The 19233-nt window shown below is 36.5% G+C and overlaps 2 protein-coding genes across 2 annotated transcripts in view; both read left to right on the plus strand.

Annotated features, from left to right (window-relative positions):
- Positions 1-7738: 7738 nt before the first annotated feature.
- Positions 7739-19233, plus strand: part of LOC145771738 (uncharacterized) — a 67019-nt gene continuing 55524 nt past the window's right edge. Inside the window, exons 1-9 of the mRNA XM_082583468.1 lie at positions 7739-7905; positions 12017-12320; positions 12838-12963; positions 13520-13698; positions 13846-14027; positions 14591-14714; positions 15170-15297; positions 15862-16008; positions 16115-16452. Of these exons, the coding sequence (XP_082439594.1) occupies positions 7795-7905; positions 12017-12320; positions 12838-12963; positions 13520-13698; positions 13846-14027; positions 14591-14714; positions 15170-15297; positions 15862-16008; positions 16115-16452 (1639 nt within the window). The 5' untranslated portion in view covers positions 7739-7794. The remainder of the gene's footprint in view (positions 7906-12016; positions 12321-12837; positions 12964-13519; positions 13699-13845; positions 14028-14590; positions 14715-15169; positions 15298-15861; positions 16009-16114; positions 16453-19233) is intronic.
- Positions 16461-18708, plus strand: LOC145771686 (uncharacterized). The gene is made up of 4 exons (XM_082583418.1): positions 16461-16494; positions 16910-17020; positions 18223-18348; positions 18593-18708. The coding sequence occupies exons 1-4, from the start codon at positions 16461-16463 to the stop codon at positions 18706-18708; spliced, it is 387 nt and encodes a 128-aa protein (XP_082439544.1).

Consider the following 19233-nt stretch of genomic DNA (forward strand, 5'->3'; position numbering starts at 1 on the left):
AGAAAACTTTGAGAAATATTTCAATGCTAAACAGAATGCCACACTTAATGCCAGTTCTTGGATATTACAACCTTTCATTTATGACGGGCCTACTACAGAAATTGAAGATTTGATTGATCTCCAATCGGATTTTGGTATGAAAGTATTATTTAAAGAGACACCATACACTGACTTTTGGGTGCACCTGTTAAATGTGCCAGAATACAGAAGCATAGCAGAAAGGGCAATTTCCGTACTTATTCAAATGCCAACAACGTATTTATGCGAAAGCGGCTTTTCTTGTTTGTGTGAAATCAAATCTCGAAAGAGAAATTCAATCACACACATCGATCCATTGATGAGGGGAGCAATTGAAAAAGATATCATACCTCGTTTTGAGTTGTTAGTTAATAATGTGCAACAACAAAAGAGTCATTAAATAATGATTTTTTATATCGCTTTTACCTCAGTTTACCTTTTAAGTAAACAGGGTGCATGAGTTCGTCACAACAACTTTAAGGGTTCACCAAACCAAAAAAGGTTGAAGAGCACTGCTCTAGTATATTTTTCGCTTCTCGTTTTTTCGATTCCAACGTCTGCAGACGTTGAATCAATGTAAAAACGACGGGTTTTGCCAGCTGGGTTGTGTGCTTTTGTGAATGCAAATGCAAAATCGCCCATTACGTAATCACAGAAACTCTTTTAGTAGATGGAAGTCAAGTTGCAGCCGTGTTTATCTATCTACTATTCTTTATTCATAAACAGACATAACTCAGCAACAACACTACATTTAACATTATAAAAACAAAAAACAAAAAGCGAACGTTTTCGGCTAGTCATATAGCCCTTTTCAAGCCTATAAGAAAATACATTATTAAAATAATATTAATTATTATTAATTAAATACATTATAATGTTAAATGTAGTGTTGTTGCTGAGTTATGTCTGTTTATGGTTTAAAAGAGTTACCTCTCTACCCAAATTGTATTCTTTATTCACATTGCAAAACATTTCTGCAATCTTGGAACAACAAGTGCATAAGTCAGACATAAATCCTAACTTGCAAACACGTTGACAATTAAAGTAGCCTACTTCGGTTATTTTATCTATAAAAGAAACCCGTTGTGTCGAATAATACAAAACGTGTGTGGCGAAATGTTTGATGCCAGGCGTTGGAACTTCAATCAAAGCATTCTCCCGCAGTGTTGAAAATGGCGGCGCTGACGCCTTGGGAGTTTCTCGTGTGAAGCGTCGCTTTTAGACCTTGCTTTGAAGTACCTGGCGCAAGAAAGTTTACGTAAGTCAGCACTCTTATGATTGCATCACGTGATGCCCCCCCCCCCCCCCCGATTGTTCCTCGACCTGACGACGTTTAGTCCTCTCTCAGTTTTTTTTTTTTCTTTTTTTATTCTCCTTTTTTTTTTCGTTTTTTTTTTCGTAAGGCACGGCGTTTGTCGAATAGTGATGGCGCGTGTCGAGTGACCTCGTCACCGAAAAAGGCAAAAATCGCAGCCCTGCCGCTGGAGAAATTTTGGTCCGAAGGAGAAATTTTGGTCTCCTAAAACACCTTATAAAATACACTGCACGTATGTATGCACAGCAGTCACTGCTGAATGTTGAAGACCCTATTTTTTCATGTGAATTCTTTCGTAAAATCAATACAATTCACACCACTATAATATGTTTTTTTGCCCATATACTGAAATCTGTGCTACTCAGGAACACCATTCAGTGTTTGTTGTAAGGATTATGTGGTTTCAGTTCTTAACATATATGTTATCAGTGTACTGGGTCCTGCATGGCGATGCTGAAGGAGTGGCCGAAGAGTAAACATCAGCTTGTGTGATAAAGCTGATATGCAAACACTTTTCTCTTTCTGTTGGTTTTGTTTTTAACCTTTGTGGCAAGTTAATGTGTAATCCTTTTTATCTTTCTGTAGCTTAATTATCTTTTTGCGTCCATTTGAAATCTGTTGACATAGCTCCAATGTAAAACAATGCAAATTTGGTGTAAAATTTCAGAATTGATTTACGCAGTGTGGTTTGCAGCTATCCAATGCATTCAGATGCCATAAAGTCTTTATGGTTCTACTTTTTAATTTTCTTAAATATTTGAGACAAAGCGGATAACTGCAAACGAACAGCTTTTCTTTGATTCGATAAGCTCGGTTTGTTGAGTTGTAGTCACTGTGAGCTTGAAAACTAACTGTGCTTGATAGTTCGTCTTCTTAGATTTTTAGTAACTGGTTTTAGGTGATTGTCATTGAAACAGTTTGTTGAAGTTAATTTTCAACACAGATGCCACAGATTATTTTTACTCAAACACTTATAAGAAACATATTCTCATCATACACTTGTTGCTTTTGTCAACAAAGCAAATCTGTCAAGAGACGTTAATTTATTATTTAATATCACTATTTGTTCACCAACGAGTGTTTACTTTTGCCAGCCTATTTTGAAAAAGAAGTCAATTTTAACATCTCTGTCAAATTTCGGTGTTCTTGAGTCGACTATGTTCGATGTACGTTCAATCGCGCACGCTCGCAATGCAATCGTAAACTACTGAAACGAATTGGTAACTCAGATAGTAAACTTCGGTATTTATGATCAATGAAGCTAATTAGTTTTTACTTTGATGTATGAAAAGTCATCCATACAATGAACTGGAAGTTAAAGTCAGAATTTCCAAATTGCACGCTATTAAATTAATTGCAAACGGCGGAATAGAAATTTATGAGTTTAAGACAAGGTATATTTTTGTATAATGAGTGTGTGTATCGGTCTACATGAGCAGTTGGAACACATATTCTTAATTTTTGATTTGTGCTTGTTGTCAGCATGTCACAGTGATACTGCAGTGCATAAGGTGATTGGTCGCTTTACTCACGACTGCAGGTTACGCATACGTTACGTTTCACATAGGTTACGCACACGTTACGGTTACGTTACGCATACAGAAAAATACGAAGCCTGGGTTTCAAAATCACACAAAAATAACTAACATAAATTTTCTTCATTGAAATGCTCGTGTTTCCCTCACCGTTATGTAGGCTTTCATTTTCCTTGGAGTTCAAGTGAGTGACAATCAAAAGTCATTTGCTCAGAATCTGACTTGTATCGATCGTGAAATCATTGGGGAGATACCGTGAAATGACATTTATGATGGGATAATAATTAAGTTTTGAGACTTGATCTTCAGTTTAAATAACTGCACATCATCATCAAGTTTGTTTTCTAAGTCAATCAGGTTCTTTTCAATGCAATAGCCATGGCCACCTAGTACAGTAGAATTCTAGTATGGTCATTGGTCATGCAATAGCACATTTATCAATTGCATACGAAGTTTCATAACACTAATCAATGGCACTTTATTCAAAATTTTCTGCTTTCATGTTTTACATATCACTTTTTTATGAAGTTTTCTTGATGTTCGAACTCGTGTTGTTGCCAAGGAGTAGGCAAGGTTGGGTTAGGCAAGTGTTGGGAAAAATGTTACTGTGGCAGTTGTACTAAGTTTTTCCGTGGACGTCGCTATAATAGCATCTAGACTGGACGAAGATACTGTATGACGCCAGGCCTCATTTTTGCAGCAAACAGGATTGCCATATTGGCAGTTTTAATCCCAACTTTTAGAAATTTGACGTTTTTTTGGTAGATTCTCAGGTTAAAATATTTCACAGTCGCAACACCTTAGGGCTTAGGCTATGGTAGTAATCATGTTGACAAAATCAGCCCTAAATTCAATATTTATCAAGATTCGTGAGAAGTTGCTTTTTCAAATCTGATGTTTTGTAATAGTCTACTGCGCTTTGATAAAAGAGTTTTTAAAACTATTTCCAATGCTTAGAAAAAAAAAAAAAAAAAAAAACGCTAAAAGTATATCAAAATGCCAAAGTCAAAATATCCTGCCAAACGCATTAAAAAAACGCTAAAATTTCTAAAGTTTACAATCCTGTTTGCTTCCAAGATGAGATCTAGCGTTTTAGCTTTCAGTCGAGATGTTATTATAGCGATGTCCACAGTTTTTCCAAATACTTTTTCAAATCTAATAGTGTATTTGTATTCTGAAATACGTTTTGTGGTTTTTGCTTTAGAAAGAATAATGACGGATGATTTGCTTGTCTTTCAAAAGTTTTCTGTACATTTATCTTTTCTGTAATGTGGAAATCACATTTGCAACATAGAATTAGCGGAAACAGCGTAGTTTGCCGATTGTTTGACGTTAAGGAACGTCAAGTGGTGCTAGATTGAAGTTATGCAGCCAACTTGCTTCAGAATTTGTGTGTAGTTATTTTCACTTGGATGCGCATGGGTGATTCAATAGAATGGATATAATACAAGCATCTCGGCCATTCTCCGGTTCCAAGTATGTTATTTGACTTGATTTGTGTTGAAACAGTTTGGTTTTTGTGCAGTTGCAAGTATGTGGAAATATTTCATGAGGTTTTCTTCACCTAGACTTGAATGTTTTCCACGTAAATTTTGTATGCAGTTGAAAAAAGTTTCAGAAAGACAAAGCATTTCGAGTGAAAGCGCATTATCTTCTCCTTCGAGGGCTGGTCAGCGAAACACATTCTGTTTCTCGACATATGAGAGGACAGAGACAAAGCAAGCCAAGGGCATCGTAAGATATATGAACAACTTCCCATGGCAGTACTTTAACACAGTTATAAGTTTTAAACCTGTTTCAGTAAAGGTTTTGCATTATATTTTTTTCAAGTGTACTGTTAGTAACATATTTTTCGGCTGCAGTTTTTCTTGGCATCATTTTCGTTGTCATCAAAAACCAGAGGTTTGTCAACTAAGACCGTGATATATTATAGCTCAGACAATGATGTAAAAATGGATTGAGAAAGATGACGACTTGCGAAAATACTGTATCTAAAAAATAATCGGGTTTACTGACGTTTGCGTCATAAGTGGCTTAGCGCTCCCACGTTTGTAATAAAATATTTAATCTGCAGAACGTGGATTGTCACTGTTGCGACAACGTTAAAACTACATAAGAAGCTAAGCCAATGTACATTGTTTGTTATTAAGCCATGTGTTGAGTATGCGCGTCTTGGACTGTTTGCTCATTACTTAGTATTAGACGATATCAATCGTGTTTCCGACATTTTGGATCAATATTACAATACACGACTTGTATTTCACTTCCTGCGCTTTGAAGCTCCGCCCTAGTGGCCTCGTGGTTCAATCACACAATCTCTGCATCACTAGACTGGGGTTTGATACCTGTCTATTCATTATCAAAAGACTTGAAATTTTTGTAACTGCAGTTCACTGTAGACTTTTTGATTGTTTGAAAAAAGAAGTGCACAGAAGACCACTTTTTTACCGTGACGCATGACGTATACCGTGTTCTTTATGATACGTATTTTGCATCGGCCTGTGTGGCATTTGGGTAAAAAAATTGGAGAAGCGTTTTACTCCGCTCAATTGTCTAAACCACGAGGTTAATCCTTTTGATTAATCCTTGCATTGGTTCAACGTCTGCAGACGTTCTAAAAAAGGATTGATCCACTGGCTGGGTAGGCACAGGAAGAAGGCCTAGGTCGCTATAAACTGAACCGAGCAAGAGTATTTTCATAGTAGGATCACATTAAACACACAAAATGCTTTCACACTGTAAAACTGCTTTTTCTTTGGTTTGACATCGACGGATCGAGAACAAACGCGAGAATAGAGTTTTATTAAACATTTCACTTCGCTTGGTCATGGCTTGGTCTGTTTTCACAGCACTGTTTGTAGAAAATGACGTAATGAAGAATGTGCGGTATTTTTGTGGCCTGTGGTCTCATCTGTTACTCAGATTTAGCGAAGACTTGTGTTCTTTCAAACTGTGGTTTTGGTTGACTGGTCACGGATTTCTTCATTAACTTCGCTTAGCCAAGAAGTGACGCCCGATTTGAGCTTACACTTTTTACATCATTGACATGACTTAGCCCAAATGTGCACATATTAAAGCGGCTTAAAACATTTTTCAGGTGGAAACGAAGCGAAAGTTTTCACAAAGAACTTCGTTTCGAAATGAAACGAAACAAACTTTTCTGCTGAAATAAAATGTATTTGTGCTAAACAGTCGCACGCTTCATCAATTACCAAATCTTTCATATATGCTTCGTTTTTAGTTTGAGTCCAAATGAATCGCTTGTGATAAAAAAGTTCGAGTTAAAATGAAACGAAATTGTTTTGTTTCGAACAGTGCTATGATTGTATTCTTTATGTTATCAATCATTATTCAGTCAGCAAAGCTCATCATTTTTACATTGATTTAAAGTTTGCCGACGTTAGTGGCTGCCTGACTGGGTTAACCGATGTGAGTTTCATGGAAACTCAAAACGTTCGATCTCGGATTCAAAGCGTTTGTTCAATTTAAATAATTCTAATCTATGCAGGGCTACCCGGTTTTCATTCTATTTAGTTTAAAAAACGATTAATTAAACCAATTTTAGTTATCCTAAATGTTCAGATTTAGAAATGCCGTTTGCTGCTTCATTTGCTTTCAACCATTCTGCGTTTTTTGATGCATTTTTCTTTTAAATAAAAACGCTAGAAAAATGTACAAAAAATCAATTTAGATCTACCCAGAAGAGACCATGTAAAGCTTTACGACGCATAGTATTCTGAGCTATAAATACATGTTCTTGGTGCTATTCAAACTGCACGTTTTCTCATAGCTCTTTTATGTCGCCGTGGTGTCAGAAAAAGTACTATTGCTAAATATTTACGTTTGCGAAAGAAATGCTTAAACGAATAATCTTTAACATCGCAACACGAATAGGTTTTTAATTTTGTCGTTCCCGTCGAAAAAAGATAATAACCTACTTCTTCAAGATGCTAAGCCTAGCATCAGCATTTGTCGGCGATACATTGTAATTCAACATTATTTTTCTCCAACTACCATATTCAATTTATTTCTTTGTGATTTTGTATCGCCTCGGGCAGTGACAAGATTGAATTGCGCTTAACGAGCCAATTTTGCAAGCTTGTAAACGAGAATTTTGTCCAAACTGTATTTGCTACAAGTCAGCCCTTCTTTTAGTGTAGCAGCTGCTATCAGTACAGTGGTTTCTCGATGTTGCGGTTAGATAGAAATCAATGACAGCTATTTTGTTCTTCGCGCCGAATCGTATCTTTTTTTACAATTGATCTGAACCGCAACAATTTCGATTGGTCATTAAATCAACATCAAGAATGAAAGGAAGCTGTTATCACTTAAATTTTACTTAGTGAAACTTACACGCTTCTGTTTTAGTTTATTATCTAAGTTTAGTTATATTGGAGTAGGCTAGATGGAAATTAGCGCAGATTGAGCCTAGAAATTTTGTTGGATGTAGTCAGGTAGCTTTAGTCACACTCTTCCCTATCATTCAAGAAGCATGGGTAATGAGAATTATATATCTCAAGAGGTTGTCTGCTGAAGACTTCTCGTTTTGTTTTTAGATAGAGATTTACAAAGACAAAGAAATTGCTTCTTCCATCTGTAAGCCTTGATTTTAGAATTCTTTCATTCTTTATTCTATTCACTTTTTTAAAATGACATTAGCTGCCTCTATCACTAAAAATGATTTATTTTATTGCAAAACTTCATTGGAAGTGCAGTTTGCAACATTAAACTAGAACTAAAAACTCTCATTGTATAAGAATATCATTAGTAGCATGCCTTCTGTGTTACAGGAACCATATAGCTTTTCAAGAATATTTGTTACTATCATAGCATTAACGTAATTTGCTTTCTGTACATTTATCTTCATAAGAACTTTATCATTGAGTGTGCACTTGAACTGGGATAATTTTCGAGCCTAGATGGAACATGAGTCACTTGTCCAGCAATGCTGCCGATGTGACGAGAATTGAATTGACTCCAGAGCTTGTGTTTGAACGAATAAGCGAAGTTGGATCTCCCCCAAGTTCAACACTATCTGTAAGTACACTGTTGTGTCATGTTGTACTGCTACCCAGCCAGCTCATTAGTCTTTTGAAAAACGCTCTAATTGGTCTGTTAGTTATGTGTGTGATTTTTGATGATTTCTTGTCTAACATTGTTTGAGACTAGTTCTTCATCAAAATAGAAAGTGACCGATAATTAATTTTTATATATTTTTTTGTTATATCGGTATTTTGCTTTTGCACTTGTTAAATGTATAGCGTTAGAGATGAAGCTCTAATTTAGTCAACTTTTAATTGACGTATGCACCACCGCCAAGTACAAACTTGCAATTTCTGCCAGTTCTTGATACGATTCTTAGGCACCTGTCCTTGTCATTTCTCTTTAATTACAATTGATTCATCAGTCATCACTGCACTGTTTTGTCTTTGCAAATTGAAATCATGCTTAGGAAACTTTATGTTTTCATAGTAGCTTACCGTACTTTGTTGCTGGAAGATAGCTCAACAATTGATATTTTATCAATAAGTGGCTTTTGTTACTTTTTGCACTGCAGTGTGTGAGTTTTTAACCTTCAGATCTTTCTGTATTTTTTTTATTTTTATTTTCACCAATGTAGCCTATCAAGATAAATGTAGAAAGTTTTTTCTATTAAAGCTAGTTCGTGCAGCATGTCCATCTACAGTGCTGACAGTTCATTTGATAATATGGCAATTATATACAAATAAGAACTACAAATCACAAAACTATTGCTGAATTCTAACGTTTCACACTCCATGTCAATGCACATCCTCCGAGCAAATAGTTCGTCATTTCAACGTTTAGAATTTTAAGAAAAATTTTCACTGTATTTTCCTACGTTCAGTGACTAATCAGTCAGTTTTAACAATGATGTTTGAATAACTTCATGTGCTGAGATGATTAAAATATTTCATTCACACCACCGCAAACACTACACCCCAGCAATTGCACTTCTGCTATTCAGGTGAATAACAAAGTGGAACCTAATCTCAGACGGTGTCATTTTTAGATCTTTTAACGCCTGTTGGCATTAAAATGATGTAAAAATGAAAGTTTTTGCTGGCTGGGATATTGGCTCACAGCGGCTTAACTATGATTAACCGTTCAAAGTTTACAAAAGCCATATTTTTATCATTACCTCAAAGTTGCCACCAATCACATTGCTTTTACTCTTAATGACGTTGAACTAACGTTACTGGTATAACGCTAACTTCTATTTTGCTTGTTTTCCTTGTTTTTCAGGTTTGTCTCCGCAAGTAACTTTTTGTACCGAAGAATCAATTTATAAAGGCAAATTTTTAATCCATTTTAACTGCGATTACTAACTGTGGCTACAGCACATAAACCTTTGTTTCATCACTAATCTGAATCTGTAATTTGACTTGAAATGTTCATGTCAAATTTCAGGTTCAAATGGGCTAGATTCGTTGCATGTCATTACTAACCGCTAACTTTTATTAAGTGTTTCGGCATACCAAATGAACGTCATACATTTCTCAGTACGAAACGTTAATTTGGATGTGATTGTACGCGTTTAAAGTTTCAACCACCGTTGGTTTGTAAAGGGCCGGACAGAAGCGCTATGCAGCAGTAAATTTGTATGTTTGAAAAGTGAAAATTAGCTGCATCATTGCTTGCTCTATACTGCTTTCAATTATTTAAATTAAAGTTTTTTTACGAGCTTAGTTTGAATTTGGTCAATTTTCAATTGCATTTCTCGGGGAAATTATGGAACTAAACGGATTCCCTCATACACTATAAATGTATGTACCCAGAAAGCAAAATCCGTCGAGTAGTATCCGTCGGATTTTGCTGTCTATAGTTTTTTTCATCTTCTCTTAACTTTCTGCAAGAGCAGTTTGCATTAGGTTTTTAAAACGAAACCATTAACCATCGCCTTCTTATGCTTTAACGAAGTTATCCCCCTTCCAAAATTGTAAAACAAAAAACAGTTTCTATATTAGATCATAGACTATATACAATTAATCTTCCAAACAACTGGGGTGAAAGACAGCTGGTGTTTCCGCACCTAACATTGAGCGTTGATTGTATACCCCAGACGTGTGAGAACATACCTTTATCATTATTGTACACTAAATGTTTGGTATAAATTATTTATATGCCTTTATTATGAAAATTATTAAGGTTTAACCACTGTCAGCCTTTAAGTTCTTACATGGAAACAAATTGGTGCGCTAGCTTTACGAAGTGATTAAAGGATTGCTTGCAAACATTCATGAAGGGCCAGACAGGATTTGTTTAATCAGGCCAAGATAAGACCATGTCATTGAAATCGAGTTGTCAGAAGCCACTATCTCAAGTTTTGCATACTCAGCAATCGTTGTTATCAGCTACCCACAACTTTTCTGTACGACAGATTTGCACCTTCTTTGATTCAAAGAAGTTGAATCTGGTTTAAAACAGTTAGTTTGTTTTTGCCATGTTTTCTAATTAACTCACAACGCAAAAATACGAAAATGACCTTGCCAGTTGAATGAGCTTTCTTAGACATTTTTTGAGACATATTTCCTCTCAGAGTTTTTGTAGTTTTTAGACTTAACGCTAGAAGTACCGAGCTTTTTTCATCGAATAGTTAGCGGCTTTTCATGCCTTGCTGTCTAATGTCTATATGTTGCTTTAAAAGAGCTTATATTATATATAACATACATAACATGCAGTCAGTGTAGTTTTTAATTGTAAATTTTAGAATATTGATTCAAAATTATTCACGAGATATATTACTGAATAATTGGCACTAATATTTTTATCAAAATAACTACCGTAATGCATTTAAACTTAAAGCTGCTAACTTTGACTACACATCAGTTTTTAGTTATTTTTTACATCAAGAAAAAGGGCTAATTTATATTGGTTGGAGATTCGTGCTCATTTTACGAATTCATGAAGCTTTTACTAGAGCTGTAGTCAGGGTGTTTCAAAAGTCTTACTCACGTTTTCACATTAAATGTTTCGAAAACTATCAAGAACATAAAACGCATATACTTTGAAAGCCTGCTATTACGTATCTTTTTGTAATGGAATATTAAAAGGTGTTCCATAGGTCACATGGCACACGTCAAGCTGATAGTCTAATTCATTCCACACGCGTTCCACCATGGCGTTGTCGATGGTTGCAACAGCTTTCATTATTCAGACCTTCAATTCACCCACGTTTTTTTGGAAAATGAGGCACATAGAGCAGTTCTTTCACAAACTTCTACAAAGAGAAATCGCCGGGTTTCGCACCTGGGAAACCAAGGCATGGGAACGTAATGACCTCGCACAAACCGTCCAACTCCAACGCATCTGTCTGGCAGTGTTGTGTTCAGATACTGTCTAACTTGAGCCTGCAGTGCTGTGGCACCCTATCCAGTATTACAAAAAATTTATGAATTTATCTTTAAAATGGCACAACTTTCATTATGCTACCAATCATAGTCCAGCAGATATTATGACTTAAAATGTGCACACGACTTCTGTAACACCCCATACAGTGCAACACCTTTTTACATCAAACTACATGGTTATAACTATGCTTTATTAGAGCTGTTAGATTTGTAGCATGCTTTGTTGATGCTTTATTAATAATTGTTATAATGTGCTGCTGCAGATTCTAATGATTGCGCTACTGTTGTGTGTAAACAGATTGGTTTATTATATAACTGGGACACTTGTTACAATAGTAATGACTATTTCTAATGATCATTATTTTTGTGATTTATTTTTCGCTATCCGAATCAAAAAGATTAAATTCCAAAAAAAAGAATTGTAACCATTGACCACGCATTAATTTACCGTACATATTTTTGTATTTTTATTGTGTTTTTTAGGTTGAAATTGATGTAGACAGATGTTATTAGCCAAGCAGTTTATTTTTCATGAGATTCAAGCAATAGAGTGATGCAATTGCAAACAAAATATCATTATTGTAAAGCACAATGGTATTTGAAAACCTACTTCGATGTATTCGCTTCCCAGCCACCAAATCCGTTCTTTTCACAGCGATTCAACGTCTACAAACGATGAATCAGTGTGAAAAGAAATGAATGTGTTTGCTGGACTGAGGCGGATAAGCTTTTGCGTATTTCCTACAGAGTTTTTCTAAAGTTTAATTGTGCCTTTGCAGTTTAATCCACGTGGCCAAAGCTATTCAGGAGGAAACCCCACTCCTCGTCCTCGTACAACTCTTCCTCCATCTGGGATCTCTTCAGCATCCACGTTACCAAGGCAACGAAAGCTGACCTCGCCTGAGATTGCGAACAGTGATTTATCAAATAAAATGGATTCTCACAATGATATGGCGATTCGCCGAAATCGGGGATACTACTCCCTTGGATCAGGGGTCGCAAAAGCAGCCAAACAAAACAAGCTTCCACCTAATGCCAACATTTCTGACTATGGTGTTGCTATAAGCATTAAAGGCATCAAAGGCAAGTGCAGAAAATTTGAGTTGTTGCTAACTATATTCGACTTTTCTTTTTATTTTAATACAGTAGTTTAATTTTGAAGAGATGCAAAGCGTTCTACTTGCCATAATAGTCGATTTTTTCTTATCTTTGTTAGTTTATTTTTGAAAAGGTTTTAAGCGATGTATTGATGAATGAAGAGAAGAATTTTCTTTCTATTGGCTGGAGGGAGGGCCATGCTTTGCTACATAATGCAGAATTTTTATGTTCTGTCAGCTATGGTCACAAATTTTGATGAAGTTTTAAAAGGTTGTAGAATGTGCTTTTCTGATTAAAAGTAGAAAAATCGTAAAGTATTTTTCAAGTTTCGGCTCTTTAAGCATGGAGTGTTTTGTGATAACTCAAAAAACGAAATTGTTTGACAATTTGAAGTCAGATTTTCAAATTGATACAACACATGCGGTTGGGGTCTTAGAGCAGTCTTGTTGAATGTTGAGTGATGACAAAATCGCAGATCAGTCATATTTTTTATGATTGTTAGGTCTCCCATTTGTGATATTAGAAGATAAAGAGAATCACCGCCACATGGTGCCAGCTCCTGATCCGTCGGAAGGGAGCGATGTTTCTTCCGGCAATGACCGATTGCAAAATGGCACCACACAAACAGGTGAAACACTTGTTTTTCTAATAAAACTGGTTTTTAAAATTGAATAAAAACAACATTAACCAATAGCAATCCCCTCAACTGAGCACTCAAACTAAATTCTTGGTGGTCATAACAAATTGCATTAATGCTTCACGCTCTGATCATGTATAGTCTTAGTATGCAAAGTACTATACCGTGCAATGCGTTAACTGTAAATTTGATATAATTGTAGTAAAATGTGTGCATTGAGTAATGTCAAAACATTGTAAATGAAGTGGTGTATCAATACCATTAAGTTGTCAATATGTAAAACATCAGCATTCAGCATGACATCTTGTCGTATTCATCAGTCGACGTAGCTGTGGTTTCCCTAATCTAAACTAAAGGATGTATACTGTTGCACTGAGACATAGGAAGTCGACTAGCCATTAAGGAAGTAAATTGGCAATATTGCTTCCTAATTTTAACCGTTAATTGTAGTGTGACATTGGTGTAGTATAAAAGTTGTACGTCTGCTTCTGTAGCTCTTGTAGCTTTCAAGATTTCGTATGTTTTGAAATTTTGTTTCATCATTTAGATAACTTCCCTTCTCAAGCAAGTCCCAGAAAATCAGGAACTCTCAATAAAGACTGGAAGGAGCGGCAAAACGCTCCAGATGTCATTAAATCCTCCATTGCAAAAACGTCAAATGCTCCTCCAAACAGACGCTCGCTGAACGGGCCAAACTCAGGGCCCCAGAGTGAAACTTTAGTCAAGGTGAAGCTAAATAATAATAGATTGTATTTTTTTGCATTTATGTTTTTATTTTTGTTGGCATTTTATAAAAAAAGATTTCTTGTCAGATGAAAAAATTTTGTTAGCTTGAAGTTATCGAAGATTTGTATGAATTGTGACTTGTTTTAGCCCTCTGAGATCAAAGCTGCCCAAAAACCCTTTTCCTCCCCATCTGCTCTTCATATGCGCTCTCCGAGATCCCGAACTGCACACGAGCGCTCCCGAACACTTCCAGGAAGAAAATCCGACACAGCAGTCCGGTCAAGGAGTCTGTCTCCAAACAGAGCTCTTGCAAGTATAAAGCCGAACAGGTAGGGTTGCTTGGACAAAAATACGCTGTCTTTTTGACGCTGCCTCCTCGTTGAGAGATACAATTCAGAATCAGTGAAATGGCTTGTACTATTGGCCTGTGTACTGTAGTGAGCTTTGTAATCCCAACTTGCCGAATCTGCCGCTTGTGTATTGATTCAACGTCTGCAGACTAATTTGTGATCTACTGTGTTTATTTTCTCTATACAAGTTATTAAATTACTTAAATGTAAAAAGTAATTATTTCACAATCAATTTCAACAGGTTTAGTATGATGTCCAGTTTCAGATACTTCATGTCATCATTCTATACACTATTCATCATTATTTGCTAAACAATTTATTTTTTCCCACAAAATTTTGTCAATAAAATTACGTAATTGCCAATAAAAAGCTTTCTTGTCATTCCAAAGCACATAGGAATTTGTAAACTTTCATTGATGCATTTGTTCAACTGCCCCCCTCCCATCCGGTTGTCAAGTCCGTTCTACTTACATTGACCCCACGTTTGCCAACAATGAATCAATGTAAAATTTTCTGATTGTGATATGGAGTTTACTTTCCAGGTCGAGGAGTGTTTCTCCACCTAGAAAGAACAGAGCCACTCGCCGTGTTGATGATAACAGCATGCAGCCTGTGTCAAGTCTCATCGGCTTCTTCGAGGTCGGCCCAGATGAGTCCGCACCTTCTGTGAGTCTCAATCATGTGAAATCTTTCCTTTTTTCCATTAATTTGACAACGTTGTCATATGGCAGAGCATTTGATATTCTTGTTTATTGGTGATGTTACATCGAGAAAGTTTCCTTTAAACTTTTAGAAGCCTTAAATTTATTTGCCTTGATAACACCGGCCCCGAGTTGTGGAGAGGAAGACTTCGTTCTCTCGACTGACAGACAGGCCACACCTTCAACATAAGGATTAATTCATGGCGTGTATTATTGTATAATCAAAATTGGTTGACTTGATTATGATCAATACTAAGCATAAAATGTTCCATTTCAAACGTGGTAGCTAATAGGGAAATAAAGCGATCTATTTTACCAAATCTCCAATTTTATTTTCGATTCTTCTTCTCGTGTTGATTCAACCAAAAGCTTCCTCTTTTTCAGTTTCCAACTAATTGTTATACAAACCATGTTTTCTAGTCGAACTCATCTTTGTCTGGCAAGATACCACTTTCACAAAACCGATCAATGGAACGTGGTTTTTCTTCAAAAGCAAACACGCCTTCTTCTGTCAAGTCTCCTCGCAACTATACATTGCCAAAAGCAAGGTATTTCGAATTTCGAGGTATTTCAGTATGAAATAAAAAAAGAGTCAAAAGTCATGTAAATTTCACTTTCTGTGGAGCTACATGTACTTGAGAGGTTACTGTTATTTTTTTATTCACCTGTTAATTTATGCATATCAGTTTATATTCTCTTTGGATCCTTCTCTTATATCACTGGCTCATTGGCCAATCCTATAGATGTTTGCTGGTATACCCCTTCATTTTCTTTGATTATTTCGAATTTGGTTTGTAAATAGTTGATGGTTAGAAAAGATGTAACCACCCTTAAATGTAATCAAAAGATCCACTTTTTAACTTGAAAATTAGTTTTAGCATGACTTCGCTGGATACGTCGTTGATTTCTGGATATGTTTTTTTTTTTAAATTGCTGTGCTTCTTTCATTCAAATCTTTAAAACGCAGTGCTATGCCTCATTTCAATGATATGTTATTTGTTAATGCATAACTGCTACACTGGCTGTTTCAAAGCAACGCAAAGTAGACAAATGAGTTGTAGAGTGCACGTAAACGCAATTTATGCAACTTACCCATCAACGCTTGGGTGCAGTGAGCGACGTTCACGAAGCCCTGGACCTGTGCATAGACCCAGAAACGACAGCAAAGAGATTGAGGTGACTTTGGACTCCCGGAAGCCAAATCTGACCGTGACGACCGCAACTGTAGCCCCGAGAGCCGGGACTGCCCCTCCGGGAAGGTAGGCTTCATCGTTTACGAAGTAAACATTGTGATTTAAGTATGGCGGGTTGGATTGCAAACCTCTCGTTTCCGTAATCTTACGTTGTTTTCGTGTTTTTTCAAAGGTATTTTGCCATCACGTCTCCTGCAGCCACATCGCCGAAAAAATCTCCCAATTTTTATCAAACTTCTCGCTACACTCCTAAATTGGCTCCCGTTAAAAGCAAAGACTCTGATTCCTCATCATCTTCTGAAAGCGGAAGATCTACTGAAGAGAGAGAATCAAAAGTGAACAGAGTTGCTCCGACCAGGATTACTGGAAGATCGGTGGAGAGTGACGGAAGATCGGTTGAGCGTGACGAAAACCGTCGACTTCAACGAATCAAAACCAGTGGAGTAGCAGCTGAAGCTCTCGTGAAGCCAAGCTCTGGTTCTTCTATTTTTGGGCCTACAGAAAAGAAAGGTAATGAGATGGCATCCTTCATACATCAAATAAATGAGTATAGTTTGTACTGCGGATGTGGCACTATATACTTATATACTGTTTTTATAATTTTTATTAAATGGCTCGTAGCAATGTTTTACTGCATAGTCGCCCTCTTATCATCAAGCTTCGTCACAGTCTAAAGTAGCTGATGTTGTAACGTGAATGTAGAACTTGTTGTTATCTGCTTCTTACAAAGCCCCAAGTTGTTCGTGTGAAGTCAAATAGCTTTGTCAACAGTCGACACGCAAGTCCTAGTGTTACTGATGTAGTCCAATTGTTGGCTGAGACTTTCCATATTCTTATTGGGCCCATAAAAAATTGAGGGAAAATACTTTAAATTGTAAATTGCTGTTCACCGCTAAAGGTTAACATGTTTTAACCGAATTTTAGTTAGTGTAGTTTTATGATTGTTTACGTGGTTTTACTATCTTAGCAACAGAAGGACATTCCCAAGTCTTGTCCATTGCCGTCAGCGACAACAGGCCATGCAATTTTCAGCCCATACAAGTTATCATTGCGGCCGAGGCACTCAAGGGTAGCATAGGTATATAGCATACAAAGAAATGGTGACAAGTTGCAACGCTTGTTAACGGCAAGCCTCATTTTGAAGCTTGCATTACGAAAATTAAGACACATACTATGATTTTCGTGAGCTTGAGCCGTTTTAGCACCTGTTTTTATCTTATCTACGGGGTTCTTCTTTCAAAGATCGTGTTTGATGCGATTGACCGGACAACAGGCTTTGTATGTGCGAATGGTTTAAGTTTTAAAGTGAGGAATGTGTGTGTGGTTTGTCATCTATCGGCTTATGCGCTTTTTTGCGCTTATTTTGCTTTGGATTTGCGTAATATTTATACAAGGTTCTAAAAGATATTTTATATCTTTTGAAGGCATGTTAACACCCTCCCATGTGACTGAGTGACTGTTTTTTTTATTACTTAGTTGCGTAGGAAAAATAAGTCATAACTTCTAGAACAGCTTTTAGCAAAAAGGAAAACTTATTTAAGTTTAGTTAATACGAAACCAAGGAAGTTTCCAGAAATATTTGATAAACTACCATTTAACGTTTTATTGGCAGAGAAAACTTTTTCTCAAACCGTTGAAAATTCCATGATCGGATAACCGCTGCAATGGGTGATGAAAATTATTTAAGTTTATGAAATACGCAATGCGCAGTATCCAGCCAGTTTTAAATTATTGTTATAAACTGGTGAACCGCAGGTGAACACACCGCTATTACCAGAAGGTATTGCTATTACGCGTGTTCTACGTAAGTTCGTCAACGTTGAAAATGTTTGTTTGAGTGGAGGCTTTGATTGATGTGACTCACATAAATCAAATTTGTTTTACATTAATTTTAGTAACTAGGCACAATCCTCTCCTATGTACCTTTGCACTACTGCTGAATGTTTTCTATTGGTTTCAACATTTTTGCAATGGCAAGCTTTGTATCAATGATCTTGGTGCTGTACTTGTTACCAAAGTGAACGGATTTTGATGAAAGAGCTACGGTACATTTGAAAATCTATTCTTTCCAAGACAGGAATTTGCCTTCCATCTTTTTTTCATCTAAAACACCATCAACAGACGTTGATTCGACGATATTAGACGTCAGATTAACCTGTCGATTGGAGAGCTTCATCTCGAAGCAATTTCATTGTTTATTTGCTGCATTGTTGTAAACTCGAGGAATTCTCGTTTGCAAAAACTTGAATGAGATCACCCGGGTAAACTTATCCTTTTCAGATGTTGCTAAACAATCGACAAAACGCGACTGGCAGACCGTAGCGAATAGAGCTCTTGTCAGAGAAGAAGAAATCTTGCCTAAGCAAGTGAAGCGTGATCTTCACACAAAGGCAGATCCATTCAAAGGTGAAAGATAACACTGATGGATCAAATGATGGCCATTTTGTGCCATTTATATGCATTTATGCGTCATTTGCAGTTTCAATAGCCGAGTCAAAAGCCAAGGTTGGCGTAGGTATTGATACTGAATTACTAGAAGCTTTTTTTTAGCTTTTAACCAACTTGAAAAGCGTCTTCTTCGTTGAAGTGCGTGTGATGCAAAGAAAAACGGGATTTCATTATTTTCATCATTGATGTATTGACTGATTAGATTTGCGTAAAGCATTTGAAAATGGCCAGACCCTGGAGGAGCCCATCGTGCCGAAGGAAGCGAAGAAGGAAAGATATCTCTTCACATCTTTACAAGGTTTCTTGTCGCACCACTAACCTTTTTATTTTACTAAATGAATCTTCACAGAAAAAAAAACGTACCTTTATGTCTTTTCATAAATTCATTTTAAATGTCTTTTCAAACGTTAAAACAATTCATGATGTCTCAAGGCACTTTTGAAATTTACTCTTTGAAAGAGTAGACTCCAGTTTTTAATTGTGATCATTGCCATTACAAACATATTCTACTCGGAGCAACGTTGACAACTGCATTACCAGCAAGCATATGCGATGTCATGCATTGCTTCTACGGCTTGCACGAAAGTTAATGTAAGAATGACGTTTTTTTTTTTTGTCAAGATTTCAAACCTTTTTGTTCACTAACACCTGTTTTTGAAAATGGGTTTAGACAAGAAAAGGGGCTCTCCTGCTCTCAAGGATTTAGTGGATCAAATGACAACTGCCTCAAAACGAGAAAAAAAAGACCCAAAGCAGAAAAACGCATCAGCTTTCGCGTCTTTTCTTGTGTTAGGTGCAGCCACATTTATTGTTTGTAACCAGGTTTTGTAGTGTTTTTAAGTA

Source organism: Aplidium turbinatum, chromosome 6 (assembly GCF_918807975.1).
Source record: "Aplidium turbinatum chromosome 6, kaAplTurb1.1, whole genome shotgun sequence".
Taxonomy (NCBI): Eukaryota; Metazoa; Chordata; class Ascidiacea; order Aplousobranchia; family Polyclinidae; genus Aplidium; species Aplidium turbinatum.

Bases quoted from the DNA above. Each gene is read 5' to 3' on its own strand.
- LOC145771686 (XM_082583418.1), top strand. From the start codon at position 16,461: ATGGCATCCTTCATACATCAAATAAATGAGTATA. The intron at 17,021-18,222 runs GTATATAGCATA...TATCCTTTTCAG, and splicing joins GGCACTCAAGGGTAGCATAG to ATGTTGCTAAACAATCGACA. The intron at 18,349-18,592 runs GTGAAAGATAAC...TTGACTGATTAG, and splicing joins AAAGGCAGATCCATTCAAAG to ATTTGCGTAAAGCATTTGAA.